Here is a 20,901-nt window from a genome sequence, read left to right on the forward strand (position 1 = left end):
TCCTTTAATGACTTGCATGAAAATGCTCTATCAAGAGAAGAACAAAATGCAGTTATTACTGTTAGCAAGAAGTGTCACCTTCCCCTAATCCCTTCCAAAATACTCAGTATTTGTAAATATCTTATTCCATTTTGGAGCATTGAAGAAACTCAGCACATGACTTCTCTGATAATGTGCTTATCTGCAGCCTTTATGTGAAATGATTTTAATGTCAAACATTTTGTGTGGAAAACTCACCCTTGCTTACACATTTGAGATTATCAGTTTATTTACAGTTGTTTAACAACTTCAATGCATTTTAGATGAGTTCCACTCAGCGGTGTTATGGGCAAGCTGCTAGATGTCAAATTTACAGTCTCAGCCATGAGGCCGCTCTGTGCTGGCAATCGATGAGGACTAGAATGCTTTAGGTCTTAATTAATGTACAACACAGACAGTCTTTGATGCATAGCCATGTTTTATTTATTTTGGGAGGGAAAAAACAGCGGAGTGTTTCTAACTCAGTATAAAATAATGATAATTTGACTGTGAAAAAAAAATTCCCTACATGTCTAGGTTAAAAAAAAAAAAAGTAAAAAAAAATTAATAGTAAAATTTCTCCTGTTTTCTCCTTCTGTCGCTACAGGGAAGGAAGAGGCAGGGGGAACATGAGATAGTTTGTTATTCATAATCATGATCTTGTCTTCTAATTCATGGGTTGGCATTTCTCATTAAAACTCTGAATATAGTCTTTGTGCTTTTGCTAACGTCATGAATCTGATTGTATTAATATGTTCTCAAGGCAGAACCTATAAAAGCAATTTTCTAGTCTAGCATAAAATATTCATAAGAATACAGGCTTTTTTGTTTTGATGATATGTTCATTAAGCAGAGAAGGTTTTATTGTTTTCAGGGGGGCTCTGTAGGTCAGCAGCACTCACTGCTTCTGTGGGGAACTCATGGCATTTCAAATAGGGGTTTTTTTGAGACTGAAATAGTAAGAGTCGGGGATGACGCAGCCACTGCCGGGACTCTGAATGGGAATTGTGGTGGTGATCCCTGCAGCTGGTGCCCCGTGCCCACACGTTGGGTGTTTCGGGGGGGATGAGTCCCCTTGGATGGGAAGTGGCAAGTTTGTCAGGTTTTCACAGGGCTGTTATCCAGCACGATGCAAGTTAAAGTTATATTAAGGTGTAAAGCAGGAGTCATTTATCACAAGACTCGGTAGTAAGTAGTGGTCACAAGTAGTACTGAATTCCTTCTGACTGACATGAAAGCTTTTGTTTTCTGCTTTTAGGAAACAGTGTTTGGACCATAAAGGTGTGTGTAGGAAAATGAACACAGATGGCAAGGAAAATTGCATTTAGCCTAAATAGCATTGACAAATTCAGGGAGATGGAGTAAAGATAAACAGGTTTACATGGAGGAAGAGTAAGCAAGAGTCAGGATCTGCTAACTCTGTGTTAGTAACACTGACCTTTAGTCTATGTATAAAAGATGGGAGTTGTTATTGCCAGGTGCTCAGGAATCTTTGGCTGGACATAAAAATAGTCAGTGCATTTAAAAAGCTTGTGATTCACAAAGCCCACTGTGCTGTTTGGCTTACTGACTCATTGGCTTTGATTAAGATTAACTGTTTCAAGCTCTCCTGGAGTCTTGGGGGCTATAAAGTTGTGTTAAATCATACTCAATATTATCTTTGGGGAGTTTTGGAGCTCTGGGGTATTTGTCCATAAATTTGGGGAGGTCAGTAGGAGAGCTCATGTAACAGTGTGCTCATGTCTATATCTCCTGCTTGCCTGGACATCTTTTCCACACGGATCTCGTGCATTGCTGATGTCAGGTGTGTCCAGGTCCTCATGTTGAGCTGATCACTATAGGTGTGATTTGGTGGGGTAAGACTCAGCTGAGTTGTACAATTCTGGTTTGCTTCTTTGAAAGGTGGATCTATTTCATGGTGGGAAGTTGCTGCCCCGGGTGAAAGGGTGCTGCAGCCTCGAGTTGTCCACCTTATTTCCACCCAATAAAATTGCTCCTGATCCAGGAGTTGCCTGTGTGTATCTTCTGTAACATACACTAATTACATTAGGAATGTTCAGGATATAGTATCCATATGCATATGGTTAAAATGGATTTTTGATAGCTGTGGTGCATCATATTCTTGAAGGTAGATCACTTTTGGAGGGGCTTTTTTGGTGTGTTTTGTACAAATACATGGGGGGGGGGGGGGTTTGTTGTTCTCTCTCTCACCATATTCCATATATATCCAACATAGTAATGGGATTTTCGCTGGCATGGAAACTTCACTTGATTTTACCAGAACATGTCCTGTTTCTCACAGTCCTTGATGCACCAAGTGTTTTCAGATTGCACCTCTTCCCCTGTACACCATGCTCCTGGGACAGGTACCAAGTACCTATAGAGCTGCTATGGGGTTGCCTCTGCTTGACTGGTGCTGGAGGAACCCAAAATGTTCTTTTATCACTCTCCTGAAATCCTGGATCTAATTCAAAGCATTGCATCTGAGATGAGAAGTTTCTGAAGCCACAGTCTATGAAACAAGATAGCCTCTGCAGGGCTGGTTTTGAGCTGTCAGTTCCCACTCACGTGTGGGTAAAATGGATGAAGGGTTTTTCCTGTGCCAGTGGCTGCAGCAGTTGCCATGGTGGGGATTCTCCCTGGGCAGGAATGGGAAGGGGTTGACCATGGTACTGACCACATATGACAGCACTGATTGTTTCCAAGGAAAGCTTAGGGACATGGCTTTCTTAGGTGGGTTTGAATGGTTATCTGTAGGTGACAGCAAGGTATTCTCCCAAAATCTTTGGCTGTAGATGGCAACCCATGGTGAGGAATCCCAGCTCTGGTCCTGTGGGGGAGAGAGGGGAATGGGGAAAAGGCCACAGGCAGGAAGGAAAACAATAGAGAAGTGAGGGGAAGAGCTTGGAGGTTGAAAAATAGCAACACTTCCAGTAGTGTGACTTATTGCAGAAAATGTTTCCATCCAAAAAAAAAAAAAAAAAAAAAAAGTCTCCTTCTCCTCAGCACAATCTGGATATGGTGGGGGAGAAGCTCCTCTGGAAAGCTGTGGCCCTGCTTGCTACCTGCTTAGAGACAGTGATGTGTGACAGAGCAGGAGGTGGCCCCCACACTGTGTGGGTGCAGGCAGGACCTGTGTTGGACAGGAGAGACAGTGGGTGTCTGCTGTGTCCTCTGGCTGCCTGGGCAGAATTACTTCCCCAGTCTCAGAGGAGGAAACCTGGAGTTTCTTCAGGAACAACCAGGTATGGGGTACATTAAACCACTGCCCCTCTTCTCCAGAAATGTTAAGAAGCTCAACTCAGATAATTCTGTCTCTGCAACACCCTCCACCTCTTTTTTCATCCTCATTTTAAAGTAAATGCAGGGGGTTTTTTTCACTGTAGTTTCCATTCCCTACACTTCTCTGCTTTTGAAGAAGTAATGATATTCTCTCTGAAACTCATTTTGTGTAGAGAGAGTAAAATTTTTACATTCATCTCTTAATTCATGATTGTTACCTTTTTTCAGTCTCCATCTCCAGCAACACTTGCCTGGGTGCACTTTTTAAAACCCCACTGCTTCACTCAACATCCCCCTTTCCAAGGAGGTGTCATGTAGGATGGAGTTGCCTTTCTTGTCCTCCCTGTTGCTGCATTGTGGCCTTGGCATCAGGGCAATTCATAGGGCCAACTTACATACAAAACATCCCAGGTTTCTTTTAATTACTCCATTATTTATTTATTTATTTATTTTCTTTTTTCTGTGCCTCTGTGCTTCATTTAGCTTCAGATTTTACCAGCATCAGCTAATGCATTTGTCAGTTACTGGCATAAATAAATAAATGGCTAGCATTTTGGGGAAATCCCATTAAAACTCTTTTCTCTGGGATGGATGATGCTCGTGTCCTGATAGAGTTTGTAATGTTATGTGTGGGCATGTGCCAAGTATTGGGATGGCACAGATAGGTGTCAGTGGAGTACCTTTTGTGACTATGCTAACAATTTATAGTTAACTTTGGGTGATCTATGGGGACATGCTGCTTGGAAGGACAGACTCAACCTGCTTTGTGCTGAGGTCAGGTTGAGTGTTTCATGATCAGACCTGAATTGAAATATGACTTTAATGTTGTATAAAATGAAGTTCCTCTTTAAGTAAAGTTTCCACAAGTAGCATACAAGTAGTGAAAACTGGAGATCCATCTCTGTAAAACTTTTCATAGAACTACAGACTAGTTTGGATTGGAAGGGATCTTAAAGATCTCCTAGTTCCAAAACCCCTGCTGTGGGCAGGGACACCTCCCACTAGACCAGATTGCTCAAAGCCCCATCCCACCTGGCCTTCAACACTTCCAGCTTCTCTGGGCAACCTGGGCCAGTGTCTCACCATCCTCACAGCAAATAATTTTTTCCTAATATCTCTCCTCTTTCAGCTTGAAACCATTCCCCTACATCCTCTCACTCCATTATCTTGTAAAAAGTTACTCCCAGCTTTCCTGTAGCCCCTTCAGGTACTGGAAAGTGTTCTAAGGTCTCCCCAGAGCCTTCTCTTCTCTAGGCTGAACAACCCAAACTCTCTCAGCCTGTCTTCATAGGAGAGGTGCTCCAGAGTGTTCATTGAACTTTTTGCTGTTCCTAAATATTTTCCATGTTTTTTTCTTTTGAACTTGAGTTAATTTCACCACCCAGTGTGTTTGTAGTTAGGGAGAAATCAGCTTTAGCTGATTTTAGTTTAGTAACACTGCCTTAACTTTTGTTTTGGAAGGGTGTCCTCTCTGTCTTGCTGAGATTGGTCTTGTGGTGGCTTGTGCTGGTGGTTTTATAGTTGGGTGGCATCTCAACCACCATGAGATCTCTTAGCTTTCCCCAGATGCACGTGTGAGCCCCATAAGTCTCCCCAGCAAGCCCTTGGTGATCCTTTCCCATGGGGTGGTTATCTTGGCAGATGTGTGACTGATCCAGCCTCAGTGATGCTGCTGATGCTCCAACACAACGTTGGGTAAACACATCTTAAATTCTAAAAGAGAAAACAGTAGATAGAATAAAAGCCCAAATCAATTGAGAAAAAAACTAAAGCACCTTTGTTTTCCAGTTTTGTTGAAGCTCAGTGTTTTTGTAGTGTTAGGCTCTTTTATTCTGTGTGTGATGTTCCTTGAAAGGTACTGAAAGAGTTACTGAGTGAGTGCCCTGGAGACTGAGGCATTAAACATGGCAATTGTACAGAGTACTTGTGGAACACAGAACTGTCCTTTGAGTGGAATGTAAAGATTTCTAGTCACTCATGAGATGATAGTAATATTTCTTTTTTGGTGGAAACAAGCTGAGTTTAGGTACTGTGAAGGTATATTTTGAGATGTCTGTTGCTACCCTTTTTTTACAACTAGCTTCTTGTATTCAGGGAGATGCTTCTTGTGTAAGCAAAAACTCATCTTTATTACACAGGCAAGCAAGATGATAGTTTTCCCATACATCTCTTACAATGAAGCTGCTCCTCTTGGGGCACGTTTTCGTACTTTACTTGGGACACTACACATTTTCCTATTTCCTACTTTAGACTTGGTTGTGCATGAGATTTGCCCCACTGGAAGTTTGAAGGATGGAGACTTGTCTTTGCACAGTCACTGTTGGGACACCTGCTTCCTATCACTCCCTCTCTGCAGTATCCCCTTTGAGACATCATTAAAATCTGCCATCAAAGCACTTAATTTTTCTTGGGTGGTGACCCGTTGGCTTGTGGCTCAGCTTCTTCCCAAAGCTAGATCTGAAGGATACAGCACACAGTGGTTTTCTGCATGAGTTTTTCTTAAAATGGGACCCTGGATGTTTCCTGAGTATAGGGGTCCCTCAGTTGATCCATCATAAGTCAAGATTGAGCCTTTCTGTGAAGTCTGAGTTTAATGTTTATCCTTCTCATTTCAAGCAATTTTTGAAGAGTTGAATGTTTTGAATATGTTTTGAATACCCAGATGTGGAACAAGAATCAAGAATGGTCACTTGTGATGTCTCGAAATCTTTGATTTTAGAGAACACACGTATTTGTAGGAGGTGGTGGTTGGAGGAAAATTACTTGAATTCTCAGTTCCTGTAGTGCTTTTATTACCATTTAATAAATGGTGTGAGTTTAATGGTGTTGTTCTTGATTCAGTTCATGAATCCTCAAGGTCTTTGTTGGACACTTTATAAAAAACAGATCTGTGTGCAAACGAGGGATACATTCAACTCTGCTGTTGTGTTTTCATATTGTAGTTGATGTGACCACAGCACTACCCTTGCAAGTTGCACCAACTTCAGTCCCAATGGATCTGCGCTTAGACCACCAGTTTTCCATGCCCGTGACGGAGCCAACGCTGCGAGAGCAGCAGCTCCAGCAGGAGCTCCTGGCACTCAAGCAGAAACAGCAGATCCAGAGACAGATCCTCATTGCTGAGTTCCAGCGGCAGCACGAGCAGCTCTCCCGGCAGCACGAGGCCCAGCTGCATGAGCACATCAAAGTAAGTGATCACAGAATCATAGAATCATTAAAGTTGGAAAAAACCTCTACGGTCATCAAGTCCTTTCAGTGGGCAGCCTTGTGTTTGGTGCTGTAGGAGATCCAGGAGGAGATGCACCAGTTGATATTTTTTGGACGTCTGGATTCTCCCAAATTACAAGTGATAGAACAAGAGGAAACGGTCTTATGTTGTGCAGGGGAGGTTTAGGTTGGATATGAGGAACAATTTCTTCCTGCAAAGGGTTGTCAGGCCCTGGCACAGACTGCCCAGGGCAGTGGTGGAATCACCATCCTTGGAGGGACTTAAGAGCTGCATAGGTGTGGTGCTGAGGGACATGGTTTAGTGGTGGCCTTGGCAGTGCTGGGTAAATTTTTGGACTTGATGATCTTAAGTCTTTTCCAACCCAAACCATCTGTGATTCTATACTGTGCTGGACTGTTTGGAGAACCATCTTTTGTAAAGGGTTGGAAGCAACAAGATTTAAAAGGGTGGAGGAGAGGAAGCAAGGTAAGCTGGTGTCATATTAAATGTTACCCACCCTCCTGTACACATTCAGAAGTCCTGTGCCGCCCTTCCAGCAGGCAGCTTGGGTTCCCAGGATTTGGGGAATTCCAGTCAAATTTAACCCATCAGGAGGGCTTTTAGGTTAGCTGTTAGTGAAATTACACATGTGGAAGTAGAGTGGCATAGAAGCTGGGTTTTCTGAAGTTTCATGTGCAGGTTAGGCACTGGCTGCCTGCTTCGTGCTGCTTCATCACATGGGACAGAGAGGAAACATAATACATGGGATAAGTGGGAAGTACAGTTTAGAAGATGGCCGTTGCATAGTGGAAATGTTAGACATTATATAAATATTTCACAGTGATAGACTATTGCTATGGTAACAGCAGCTTTCTGAATTTCTAATGTGCTCTGTTTTCAGAGGGGGATTAGCGCTGCACATGGTAAATAGCGTTAATGTAATATTGAAAAACAACCTCAATTCAGCCTTATATAACTCTCATTGTAATACAAAATACATGTCAGAGTGGGGAGGATGGGATTAAAAGTTAATGGTGTATTATTTACAGACTTCTCACACACAGATATAAGGCTGTGTTTGTAAGAACTGTTGTCTGAAGTCTGCTTAACAGCACATGCCTGCGGCCTTAGTGGGTCCTCTGATTTCTGTTCAATACAAAGGTGTAGGGAAGTACATGCATGTAAATACATTTTTATATACAGTTACATTCATGTGTAAGTGTGTATATGTGTGTATATTTATGTATTTATGTACACATTTGTGCATGAATAGCACAAGACCAGTTACAGCATCTGCGATTCATATTGTACATGCAAGATGGGAAATTCTGTGACAAATATTTCCCTTAATTTCTTATAATTACCTGTGCCTCTAGATATTTTTCTATTAAAAACAAGAAGGGATTGTTCAGATTTAATGGTCAAGCTCTAACACTGATAATAGGAACATATTTGGTTTCTTTTATATGATCCTGGTAAAAGTCTGCATTAGAAGGAAACTGAGATCAAATTTTGAGAGGCCAGTTAGTACAGTGTATTTAGACCATTAGGTGAAGTTCTTCATCTTAAAGTGTAAGCTTGCCTAGATGGAACACTTAAAATAGGAATGATATAATCCTGTGTGAAAAAGGATGACCTGAAGTGTGATCTCCCATAGTAGTAAGTGTGTCATCATGCCCAAAACTGCTTTAAAATAAAACAGCATATCATTGAAACAAACCCCATGATATCTCACACATGAAAAAACCCAACCAATCTGTACACTAGTGTGTCATCATCATGCACTTTTTTTTGGGAAAACGCACTTCCTACATTTGTGTTTAGAAGCCAGCCCACATTTAGATACCTCTTGGGTTAAACCAACTTTAAGAAACTGTCAGCTGTGTTAAGTGCAGTGACTGTCGTGACTGTCCTGTCTAAGCAAAGCACTAGGGTTTGAACTGTGAAAATTGGTGTAGAAATAGCCTGAAATGAAGATGCAGACCTCTTTTTGGAGGAATTTAGGTGTGCTTTGAAAAACAGCTGCTTGGTGGGAATAGTACAGGTCCAATGTACGCTTCTCCAAGGATGCAAGGGAGGGCTGGCTCTTGCATGTACATTGGATCAAGGAAATGCTTCCTACAGCTTCTCTTCTCATCTTTTAGTGGCGTGGCAGGGAGAGCACACCATGCAAGCTTGCCTCTTTTGAGAAGGGTCTAAGCAAATGTGCTAGTGCTGGGCTTATCTTTGGTGAGGGGATGCAGTTTGTCATCTTTGCTGCTTAATCAAGCACCTAAATCTTTCGAGTACGTACATGAAGGGAATGGCCAATTTTGACATCATCTTTGGGAGCTCAGGATTAAGTTTGTTTAACCAGATGATTTGCCTATGGCATCACTGAGATTCAAAAGTTCATTAGCCACGTGTCTCTAAACTGTTCAATACATAGAAATTGTTTAGACTGAGCAATGTAGTTGTGGGATTCTTCAGGTGAAAGGGTTTCCTCACTTGGTTTTGTAGCATAGTAATGACAGTGTCACAACTCCATTGCTTTTTACCAACTTTTATGTTCATGTTTCTTCCTCAGGTGGAGATGAAGTCTCACTTTGGTAAAGAAAAGGCTTAGGAACCTAAACCTACCCAGCTTTCTGTTGATTAAGATTATGTGTAAAGACTAGAGTGAGCTTGTAGTGCACCTTACTTGCACCAGGTTTGGTTCTTGGTCATCTTCAAAGTCTTCCTGGACACTGGGGGATTTTGATTCAGAAAGCAAACTTCATTCACCCATTGCAAGGTGATTGTGCATCTTACAAACTTCTTTTCCAAATATTCTGGGCTCCTGCAGTTTGGTTAGAATTTTTAGCATCAGAACAACCTCAAAAATCTAATGAAACAAACCAAGGATTAAAAATGCAAACATCAAAGCTCTAAACTTACTCTGATATTGAATAAAATGGCAGCTTTTTGATTTTCTCCCTGTCATTGGTTTCCTGGGAGGTGATCAGGGCTTTCATTAGCCAAAGTAATAAATCCTGAAATGACCTTTAAACTATTTCTGCAAAGTGGGAAGAATTTCTGCATCTCACTATGTTTTGTATACCTATCACTATATAAAATCAATTGATTTGGGTTTTTTTCATTACAGCCTAACACCCACCATTTTAATCAGCAAGTACAAAGCATTGATTTGTGTACTTACACAGCAATTTCTGTGCTTCACCCTGTCATACACATGTTTCTAAATCCTTTTGCTTATGATTCATAGCTTCTAAGCATGTTTTTGGATAAAGCAGATCAGCATCTGGGTACAACTACATATGAAGAGCAAACATTCAGTTGGTCCCCCCTTTTGGCAAGGTGTTCGGGTTCAAGTACTTTTGCACTCTTCCACTTCTAGATATTGAATAATTTTGTTGACAGGAATTCAATGGCTGTGCATCTGCTGCTAAAATTTAAAAAAAATATATATTTTTGATGGATTTCTGAAGCAGCTCTTTTATCCAAAGGAGGCAGAAGTCTGTATTTTGGACAGACATATGTAGAGCCACCATTACTAAGTTATAGCCAATAGCACTTCGAAGATTTTGAAGAGCTTACTAATTTTAAATATTTAAAACCTTAGCTGGACAAAAACAGGAATCACATTTCGTGCTTTTCTTTCTTTTTTATTGCGTCAGTGTCAGTGTGAACAGAGGAGCTGTTCTGACTCAGTATGAGGGGAGTATCTCCCTCCCACCCCCCAGACAAAGCACTAGTATAAGGAACATCTTAAGATCTTGAGTAAATGAAATTTTGATTGAAAAATGCTGGCATATCTTTCTTGGTTTTCTATTCAAGTAGATAAATTTTTCCTATTAGTCTGAAGTTTTGGCATCTTTCAGAACTTGGTTTTATTTCAGCAGCCCAGTTTAAATTGTCTAATCCAGCCCAAGAGGGGAAGACAGGACGGTCACAGACCTTTTGGCTGTGCCTGTGATTCCTTCCCTTGTTCCCCCTGTGCAGTCCTTGCTTTTGTGGCAAATACCACAAGATCCTGCAATTTGGAGGACCAGGCAACAAGTGAAATTATATTTGTGGAAGGGAAGTATAAATGGATGCAGTCAGAGCTCAGTGCATGGAGGCAGTGGGATCGCTGCATGCGGGGAGTAATGAGAAACCCCTGGCATGTTCAGGGAAAATAAGCTGAGCTTTAGGAAGACTTCACACCATATGGAAATAGGGAAAACTGTCTTTCACAACCACAGTGTAGCTTTGCAGATTGCTGAGGCTCGATGTCCAAATTTGGCACAGGAAGAAGAGTGGTGGGCACCGGAGGCTGCTGCGGATGGCTGGAGGCAGAGGTGACAGCTCCTCTCTTCTCCTCTAGCTGCTTACCTTCAGTGAGACAAATTTTCCGCTCAGACATGCCTGGTCTGATGTGTAACAATATTTATTGCCTTCAAATCTGCTTTCCTAAACAAAAATAAGGATGCCTGGCGCCCAGGCTGTTGCTAGTGAGACGGTGGAAAGCTTCTCCTCAGGTCCCAGTGTGAGCTTTGCTTGACCTTTGATTGCAAAGGAATTGGCAGTAAATTTTTTCCTTTGTGAGTCACTCATTCCCAGCCAAGATCAGCTGGAAGTTACTAAAAAGCTTTTCCATTTGCCTTCTGGTCAAGGGCTGGAGCAAGATGATTGAAAAGGGGCAGGATCCACACTTTGGCAGGGTGAGAGGCACCTCGGGCGGTGTGAGCTCAGTGGAGAAGCAAAGGACGTGGTGGGTAATGCGGTTAATCCCTTCCGTCCCTTCACTGCCTGAGCTCGGAGCAGGGTTCTTCCCAGCTCTGGCTGTTTTATAGCTAAAGCCGGAAACTTATTCAGGTTGCTGACGCACATCGGTATTAGCACATGACAGCAGACACCAGAAGAGTCCTGATGGCAATGGGATAGCAACCCAGGCAAGCAGCTGGGTCTCACAGCTCCTCGTCGACCTGAAATCCTAACCTGGAGGCATGCAAAGATGGTAATTCTGCCCTGCAATGCTATTCCTGGTTTTCCCGTCATCCGAGAAAAGAGTATTTGTGTAGATGGGTGGCAGAAGGGAGTGCTAGGCTCTACATGCAATGTATAGAGGATGGCCAGAGGAGTCATGGCTTTGCATAGCAGCAGCAACAGGGAAAGTATCTTGGCAACCATATTTATTGAGAAGTGATCTTGGAATTGTCTTCTTTCTATCAACACAGCAATTTCCTACGTTTAACAGTATGCTATTCCGCTTAATGGCTTTATGCCAATAAATAAAAATATGTGGAATGTTTTCAGACACTGAGACTTTATATAACAACGTTCAGATAAAGCCTGAGGAGATGGTTTTGTTAGTTTTTGCTGGTTTCAGATGACGTTTTTTTTTCATCAGGAAAGCTTCCAAGCCCTGATTGAGAGATGGTAGCACATCAAAAATGTTACCATCTTGGTTGGAGACATAAGGTGAAACTCTGGCCATTCCTTACTTTTGGTTTTGAGGGCAGAAGTCTTTCAGGAACTTCTGGCCACATTTTACAATTCTGTAAAGAAAATGCAAGTTTTTTCCCCAAGAGTATCTAAAATTAATGCATGTCATGTTGGTGCTATAGTGGCAAGCATCTCTTTGCATTTATTTGGAGCTACCTGCCCTTGGAATGGCAGGTTTGTTTGCAGGATGGCTCATTGGACATAAATCATATCTTTTAGCATGGCTGCTTTCAGTGTGGCCCAGACAGTGCCCAGAGCCTCTTTTCGTGGCCTCTCTATGCCAATTCCTACTTAGAGGGAAAAAATGTGCTTGTTTCAAATCTGCTGATAGGGTTGGTATTGTGTGCTACTCCTTTGTAGCTTTGGCAAAATGGCAAGGTGGCACCTTCCCCTTGCTCCTGGACTGGTGACACTGAAGGTAGCACCTTGGTTCATGCAAAGCATCCTCGACCCCTCTGTGTCCTGCTCCCAACATTGGACTCTGGAAAGGCAAACTTCTATGTTACACTCCTCTGCCCCAACTCCTGTCACTGAGCAGGTCTGCTCCATCCTTCTTGTCTGCAGCAGCCAGCATGGAGGACTCACTGTTGTTCCCCTCTTCTGTAGAGCACCTGTTTTTCACAGCCTGCATCATCTTCAAGAAAAACTTGAAAAGACCAGAGATACCAGGTATCTGTCTGTATGCTGACATGATAGGATTATTCATCTTAGAAAACTGCAGCTGGGTACAGTCAACGGTTAAAAAAAACCAAAACAAACCAACACATTGAACATTTTGTGCCTGGTTCCTACTTGAATGCATTGTACTGTGCTCTTTTGCTATTTCTAGACTGCTTCCTGTTCTTTTTTGTGACCTCTCATCATTTTTCTGGTACACAGAAACTTAAACCTGGATTCTGCAGAACTTGATTTTTGATGGAAGTAACCCCAGGGAAAGCTTTTGTAAGATCAGAGCATTTGCTCTCTTTGAAGGGTTGGTGGGGTGCCTTTCCTCAGACTCCAAGTCAAGATCTTTTCCAAGAACAGTGAGGAAAAATCTGTAGGTAAGGGGGTGGGTATATCAAGAAATACTTGTAGCAGTTTGAACAGCTGTAAGCCCCATCTCTTGGCTGAAGGAGTCATGCAACAGACTGGGTGAATTTGGGCATCTTCCTGCCTAGTGCTGGTGGTTTCTGGACTGAAGCTGGTTTGCAGAAGAGTTGTCTGCACTGGTCTTTTCAGGCCTACTTTAAAACTAGTAAAAGAAGCATGTTTCCTTTTGGCTTCTTTTGAGGTGGGCCTGGTTTTGTGAATGGAAGGAGCAGAATGACAGCTCTAGATTTTTCCAGGTTAGAGATGCATAAGCTAGCGTTTGAGATGCAAAAACCTCACTCAAAAAGTGAATTCACAATATCACTACAGTGAGTGGATGTGGTAGCCTTGGTCCTGTGAATCCCTGGAACCATTGGTAACAGCCAGCCTTGTCCTCCTTGAGCCATTACTTGTCTTCCATTACTTGAGTCTCTGTGTTTGAGTTCAGAACTTCCCATCAGAATATGGAGGTTTCCTGATCCATCATTGTGGGGAGATAAAGTCCTGTTGCGCCCTGAGCTTGTCTGCTTCATGTTCCTCTGGTGAAGCTAAAGAAGAGAGATTCCACCAGTGTGTTTTCTTAATCTCCTGAAGATGAACTTAAATTGGGCTGACTTTTGGGTATTCTGAAGGCTGAAAGTCTGACGTAAATGGCAGAAATGGCAGAGTTCGCTGGCTGACAGATACAGATCTTTTTTTGGTAGCACATGTTCACTTTTTCTGTGGAGTCCAGACAGCTTTTGAAGTGATCAGATTTCTGTTCTTTCGTCCTTTATAGCATGAGTTTCTCTCCCAGCAAAATATGTGTGGGGCACAGTGATGTGTATTTTTAAAGCTGGAAGCCTTATGGTCTCTATGCAATTCAGAATTTCAAAATAAACAGCAGAAGAAGGAATATTTTGCAGTTCACACCTCTGAATTTTCATCTCCAACTTTATCTTATTTGGAACTAGTTAAAATAGATTTGCAGTAGTCTTAAGAGGATACGTAGAGAATCCTCTATGAGTAACAAAATACTCAAGTGAATCGTGCTGTCAGGCCAGGAATATTGACCTATTAGTATATGCTGTCAGCAGTGAATTAACATTCATTTATGTGTGAGCCCTGTTGCTACTCATGGTGTCTTAATCAACTTCAGCTGTTGTATGGGAGGAGGAAATTGCATTTAAAGGTAAATCATGTTGGTCACTTCACTGAAACACACACAATCCAAACAACATTATTGGATTAATCTCTGCATTTCCTCCTTAACTGTTGGCAGCATGTAAAAATGATAAATAATTGGTATTTACATTGCTGGCATATTACCTTTAAAAAGGATGCTTCTGCTGTGCTTGCAGAAGCATCTGATGCTGTTAAATATCCATCGTTAGTGTGCAGCCTTCCTCCAGGCACTGTGGGTGCAGGGGCTGTCCCTGCCTTGTGTCAGGCAGTGAGCAGCATGGGCTGCTTTGCTGCTGTGTCCACTCTCCATCCAATAGAGCTGAACCCAGAATTTCATAGGAACAGCAGCTGATGCCATGTGTCAGCATCCCTGCTGCTTTTCTTTTCCCCCCTTTGTTCTTTTCCCCTCATTTGTTTGAGGAGGCTGGCAGGAGCACTCCAGCAAACTCTCCCATCCCTGCCTGCTTTCTGATTTGGTCACTTTTCCTTCTCACAGGTTACCAGGAATAGTGGATGAGTGGATACAGCCAGACTCCTCTTTTTCTTTATTCATATTTCTTTCTTTGAAATGCCAAAGCCCAGTGGCTGCTCCTCTAGCTGCTTCCATTACAGCATCTTTTTGTCCTACATCTCCACTCCTGATCCTGATTTTTAATTAATGTTACCACTCCAGCTCCTGTGCTCCTGCACCCTGAAACAGTTCACAGAGGACATAAATGCTCTTCTGAGGACTGAGGTCTGTTCACTTACAGTACAACAAACTTCTACAAGAAAGCTGGGAGGGGACTTCTTATAAAGGCACATAGAGATAGGACAAGGGGGGATGGCTTTAAACTGGAAAAGCTGAGACTTAGGTTAGACATTAGGAAGAAATTCTTTCCTGCGAGGGTGGTGAGACACTGTCCCAGGTTGCCTGGGGAGATTGTGGATGCCCCATCCCTGGCAGTGTTCCAGGTTAAGGTAGATGGGGCTTGAAGCAACCTTGTCTAGTGGGAGGTGTCCATGCCCATAGGAGGGGGGTTGGATGGAAATGGATGATTTTTAAAGTCGCTTCCAACCCAAACCAGTCTGTGATTGTACGATTCTATGAACATCTCATTTAGCATTAAATGTCTGGGGCTTCTTCCTTTACATAACTTTCTAGATGGTTCTTTGATTTAGAGATTTCTTATGATCATCTGTGGTCACATGGATGTTCCCTGCTCCTCCTGGTGCAAGATGTATGGCTTTGTCCTCCTCTTCAATAATAACCACATAAAGCACAGCAGAAGCAAATGCAAATGAGTTTTTCTCACCTTTGGAGAGGAAAATGGGAGAAGGAACTGAACATGCTGGATGCCACAAATGAAGCTCACTGCTTTCTAGGAACACTCTTGGATATTCTGCTTCTGGAGAAAGGATAGAAAACTAGACTGGAGAGACAGTCAGGGTGCAAGAGTCACATACAGATGGATTCCAAGGTCTATATCTTTGCAGGGCTTAGAAGGACGAAGCTGCTGTGCAAGCTTTCAGCCTTTTAGGAGAGGTGAGCAGTAATGGCATGGAAAGGAAATGGGGAAACAAAATTATATATCCAGCTCAAAACTGCCTAACTATTAACATGGGATCTTTTCACCTAGAGCCGGCCATCAGGGAGCATAACCATCATTCCCTTTCCTGGAGGCATTTGAGCTTCATAAATTCAAACACCAGACATTCTCAGTAGGATATGTCTCACCAAGATCAGTCTCTTGCCCAGGAAGCTGTTGACTGGAAAGGATAGTTTCCCCACATAACAAAGAGAAGCTGGCCATGGGATCTTCTGGCATGAGACTGATTGCTGTCAATCTGCCTGATGATTGGAAGGGGGCACTCTGAATATACATTCAGCTGCTGCTATGTCCAAGAAGAGAGATGATAGATAATTCTGAGCTGTGCTTTCAGAATTTCGTGTCTTGGCTTCTGCTGAAAACCACAACTTCCTCTTTACCCCTCTGTATCCCTGATTAATTCTGACTGGGCTCCTGTGCTCCAGGAGATATCTGAAACATGCTGGGATGGAGCCAAGAGAGCGAATCCTGAAACTGGAGCCACAGCCTGAGACTTTGGTAAACAGGATGGAGAGAACATGAGGCAGAGAGTCTGGCCAAAGGGTTGGTTGAGATTGCTCTAAAATAACCCAGTACAACAGTTCTCCCCAAAATCTATCAGAATCCTTGCTTTTCTTCCACCTGTATGCTAATCATTTTTTAAGGGGGGTGATTTGATGTGTACGTGTCTTGGCAAGTTCTTTCTTGATCATCACCGTCAGTTCTCCTTTCTTTTTTTTGCAGAATCTGAGCTCCATAGCCTTTTAAATACCTGATTTAACCCTCCAAAATTGTAGAATCTCACCAAAGCGGGTGGCAGATGATTTGCCCTAAGCCCACTATTTGCACCAAAACCCCAGCCTTGAGACCTGCTAGGTGAGGGCATAATTGCGTGAAGTTTCTGAGAGCACTTACCAGGTCATACCTTAACTCAGCTCTTAAGAGTACAAGTTCAAGGGCTGCTGAGAAAATCCACTTGGGTGGGGTTTTTTGATGTTATCTAGCATTAACTTGTGAATTTTAAAGCTATTGCTTTCCTTCTATTTCCTTACAACTTTTTGAAGCTATTGCCTCCATCAGAGGCCAGTTTCAACCTTCTTCAGTCGGGGAAGGTGAACTAGTTTTACGAAGTGTATGAGCTTGCCTGGAAGAAGTCCTCAGGATGCAATCCAGTCTTCTTATGCCAGGCTGGATCATGCCAGCACAACCTTGGTCTGAGATGGAAACCATGTGTATGTACGAGGAGTAATGCTGATCCATAAGTGGAAGATCAGGCCCCCTTTTAATCGATGTTGTTGAACTAGCTTCCTTGTGCTGGGACAAAGTAGGAATCACCTACAGATCCAAAGAGCAGCAGAAGTTCTTTGTGTGATGTACCATCAAGCTGGAGCACCTTCAGTAGGTGATCTCAGGCATAGGTTGAGATCCAAGTTAGGAGTTGGCCGCAGCTCTAAGCTGCTTTGGATCACAGGAAACATTTATCAGCAATAAATACGCCAACTGTTGTTCACCCAGACTGGCATGTGGGATTATCTGCATGAGTAAGAGTGAGATGTCTGGGTACAGATAGTTCTATGTTGCCTTGCACTAATTGCATTAACCTATTTAAAATATGTATTATAAAAATCTAGGAACCATAGTCTGAGCTTTAAAACCTCTCCTGCTCTGCAGATTTAAATCACTTTTACCATGGCAATGTATGAATTAAATGGCAAGAAGTGCCTTTAAAATAGTGGTTGTATGGGAAGGAAAAAGCAGAGGAGTCCCTGGCTTTGCAGGGAAGAATATGTTAGTGTCTGCAAGATCCTGGGATGCAGGAAGGACCCACATTCTTGCTGCTCATCCAGCAAATCAGGAAGGGGTTTTGCAAGTCTTCATGCAACATGTCTCTGTGAAACACAGACACATTCTCTCTGGAAAATGGGATCTTTGCTGGCAGCACCATGCGCTTCCTGGGAAGGCACTGTCTGGCTTCTGGGCTAAGGCTCCTGGAAGCTTTAGGAGCACTACTTTTCCACTTCTGTTGTAATGACTGAAGGTAACTCTTTTAGCACCACTTGGCTTAAAAAGGGGTTTGTTCATGACGAGAGGTAGGCAGTGTGCTAACTGATAAGGTCTCAGTCCCCGTTCTACATAGCAGTGCTCAAGAACTGAAGACAATTGAGGAGTGAGATGGCAAAACCCCCTGCACTGCTGAGTCCTCTTGGCTAGCTAACAGCTGAGAAATACCTGGAAACACTCTACATTCTCCTTATTACATTTATTAGTATTAATATATGCTAAAGGAGCACCAGGAACACTAACTGCAGGTACAGTTGAACATTTGTGCAGTTTTCATAAATAGTGTGAGCAGTGACATTAAACATATGCAGGAATCCCCATAGTTATAAATATTTATAAATATTTATTTTGGCAAGAGCACCTAATTCAGATGTTCCTAGCTGAACACTCCCTAATACAGTGTGCATGTTTGTCACACAATGTGCTCCTCAAATTGATAGTTGAATTAGTCAGAATGCAATGGATTTCCCTTGGTGTATCACTTTGTATTTCTCAAATATTTAAATTTCATTAGAGTTGGGGTAAAAACACACCGCTCCAGCTATGCCCAATTAACACACAAGCATTGTGGAGTTGACGTTGATTCATTTCCCAGAAAGAGAGATGCAGTGTATTATGTGGTACATGAGCATGATTTCTCTTGGTAATTAATAATACTTAGCAGGGCTTTCCAAGCATCTCCTAGAATGCCATGAATTGCAGTTCCAGAGGCACTTCTGACTTCCTAACTTGGGCACTTTCCAAAAGACCCAAGAAGCATGGGCAGTTGCATCCCACTCAAAAGCAGTTCTGTGAAATTTTGCCTTTAGGAAAAAAAAAATCCTCTTATTTCCATTAAGATAGTGAAGGGAAGGTTAAACACCAGACCAAGCACACAGCAGGTGAGTATTGCCTTAGCAGAAGTTGTTTAATACATGATGCAGGACAGGGTGGGGGGGTAAGACCATGCTGTGGTTGACAGCACATAGAATCATAGAATCCCAGACAGCTTTGGGTTGGAAGGGACCTTAAAGATCATCTAGTTCCATCCCCTTGCCATAGCCAAAGACATCTCTGTCTAGACCAGCTTGATCCAAGCCCCATCCAGCCTGGTCTTCAACACTGACAAGGATGGGGCAGCCACAGCTTCTCTGGGCAACCTGGGCCAGGGTCTCACCACCCTCACAGCAAAAAATTTCTTCCTAATGTCTTGGTTTCTCCTCTTTCAGCTTGAAACTGTTCCCCTTTGTCCTGTCACTCCATGCACTTGTAAAAAGTCCCTCCCCAGCTTTCTTGTAGTCCCTTCAGGTACTGGAAAGTGCTCTAAGGTCTTCTTGGAGCTTTGCCTTCTCCAGCCCTCATCATTATTGTGGCCTCTTTTGGACTTGCTGCAATAGCTCCGTGTCCTTCTTATGTCAGACATAAGAAGCTCTTGTGTCCAGAGATGGACACACTACTCCAGGTGGGATCTCATGAGAGCACAGTAGAGGAGAAACATTCAGGCATGATTCTGAATGCTTGCTACCCATTAAAATAGGCCTTGATTGCAATAACTGAAGCAGAAGCTCATAATTTTCCTGAAGATTATTTTGTGCATAGGACAGCTTTTTTGATGCTACCTGATTTCCTGCTTCTCCTGTTAGTAAGTTTGTAATGGGTTCTCTTCCTTGTGGGTCTTTTTTTTTCAAAGCATCTACAGAAAAATAAATTTTTAAATAAGAAGTATAAAATGTAACCCCCCCCCAAAATATAGAATTGGGGCACAGTTACGCATCAAGTGCATTTTAAAGCTCGTGGTTTTAAAGTGAAGAAGGGCCTTTTTGCACAGTTTGCTATGTTCTAATGTGATGGTTCATTATATATATATATAGTGGAGAAGCATTCCTGCCCTAAGAAGACACCACTGTTCTGACAGAATTCAAATGGGTTTTCTTCAGGCATTTTCTGAGGCTGCAGCAGACGCCAAGGAAATGATTTCTTTTTGCTTTTTATGGAGAAGACTGGAGAGGTTGCTTCATTTTTTTTAAATTATTTTTTTCAACTTTGAAAAGATTTGAAAACTATATTAAGAGGAGGCTTTGTGCAAAGTGGGGTCAAATTCAGTGGAAACAATACATCTCTAATGAAACTTCTATAAGCCATCCAGATATAAATTGGGCTTTTCATTTACATTTCACTACAGATGTCAATGAAAGCACAGCTCCTTTTAAAGCATCCTAATGTATGTAAACCATTGCAGGAAGCATAACATGCAAAGCTTAGGAGACTGCAGATGGAGAGAAAAGGCTCCTGATTTCATAAGAAATAACAAAACCTGTTTTAACATATTGTGCATTAAATATTGTTCATTTGCATACTTTCTATGGCTAGGTTATAAAAGCCCACCATGTGGTGGACTTGTTGGAAGTCTGAAAGGATCTTCTTTCCCCAAATGGAGATGTGTTAGTAGAAGCTGCTGCTTAATTATAAAACAAAAATAACTAGTTTTAGGGGTTTTGTTGTGTGTCGAGGGTTTTTTTGTTTTTTCTCCTTTTGTACATTCTCAGAGTCTGGGTTTTTTGTTGTTTACATAAAATTCAATAGAATTAGGAAGGGAAACATAGGTGCAATCATGGCAAATTCTGCTAACTGGGGTTTGGTGTTTTACAACAGTCTGCCTGCTTGGAAGCAGCAGCAGCAGGGACTTCTCTATGGAGAGCTTCCAGAAGATAGCCAGGCAGATTGGAAAGTACCTCTTGAATTAATTTTTTTGCATCTTTATATAGAATGTTGTATTTTTATGTATATCGTATATAGTTTATCCATGGCTGTAACATTGGATAGTAGAAATTTACAAACCCACAAATTAAAACAAGAAATTGCTGTCAGGCATAAATGGAAAAAGGTGCAAAAGGAGAAATCAATGTATTGGGGTAGGGAGTCTTGCATACAAACATGCTGTCAGGGTTTGGAGAAGGATGGAGTGAGACATGGTATTGGAGGGAGCAGGTTTCCTCTTTTAATAGCTGTGGCTTGCCCTGATTCCTTTCCATGCAGAGGATTTTGTGATCCTGGAGCAGTGGGTGGTATCTGAGCACAGGCACC

At 42.3% G+C, this 20,901-nt stretch overlaps 1 protein-coding gene across 17 annotated transcripts in view; it reads left to right on the forward strand.

Annotated features, from left to right (window-relative positions):
* Positions 1 to 20,901, forward strand: part of HDAC4 (histone deacetylase 4) — a 259,775-nt gene that overhangs the window by 130,863 nt on the left and 108,011 nt on the right. For all 17 annotated transcript variants that reach the window (XM_030453803.1, XM_030453800.1, XM_030453789.1 and 14 more), the window contains one exon: positions 6,243 to 6,487. In XM_030453803.1, the coding sequence (XP_030309663.1) occupies positions 6,243 to 6,487 (245 nt within the window). The remainder of the gene's footprint in view (positions 1 to 6,242; positions 6,488 to 20,901) is intronic.

Source organism: Calypte anna, chromosome 7, assembly GCF_003957555.1.
Source record: "Calypte anna isolate BGI_N300 chromosome 7, bCalAnn1_v1.p, whole genome shotgun sequence".
Lineage (NCBI taxonomy): Eukaryota > Metazoa > Chordata > Aves > Apodiformes > Trochilidae > Calypte > Calypte anna.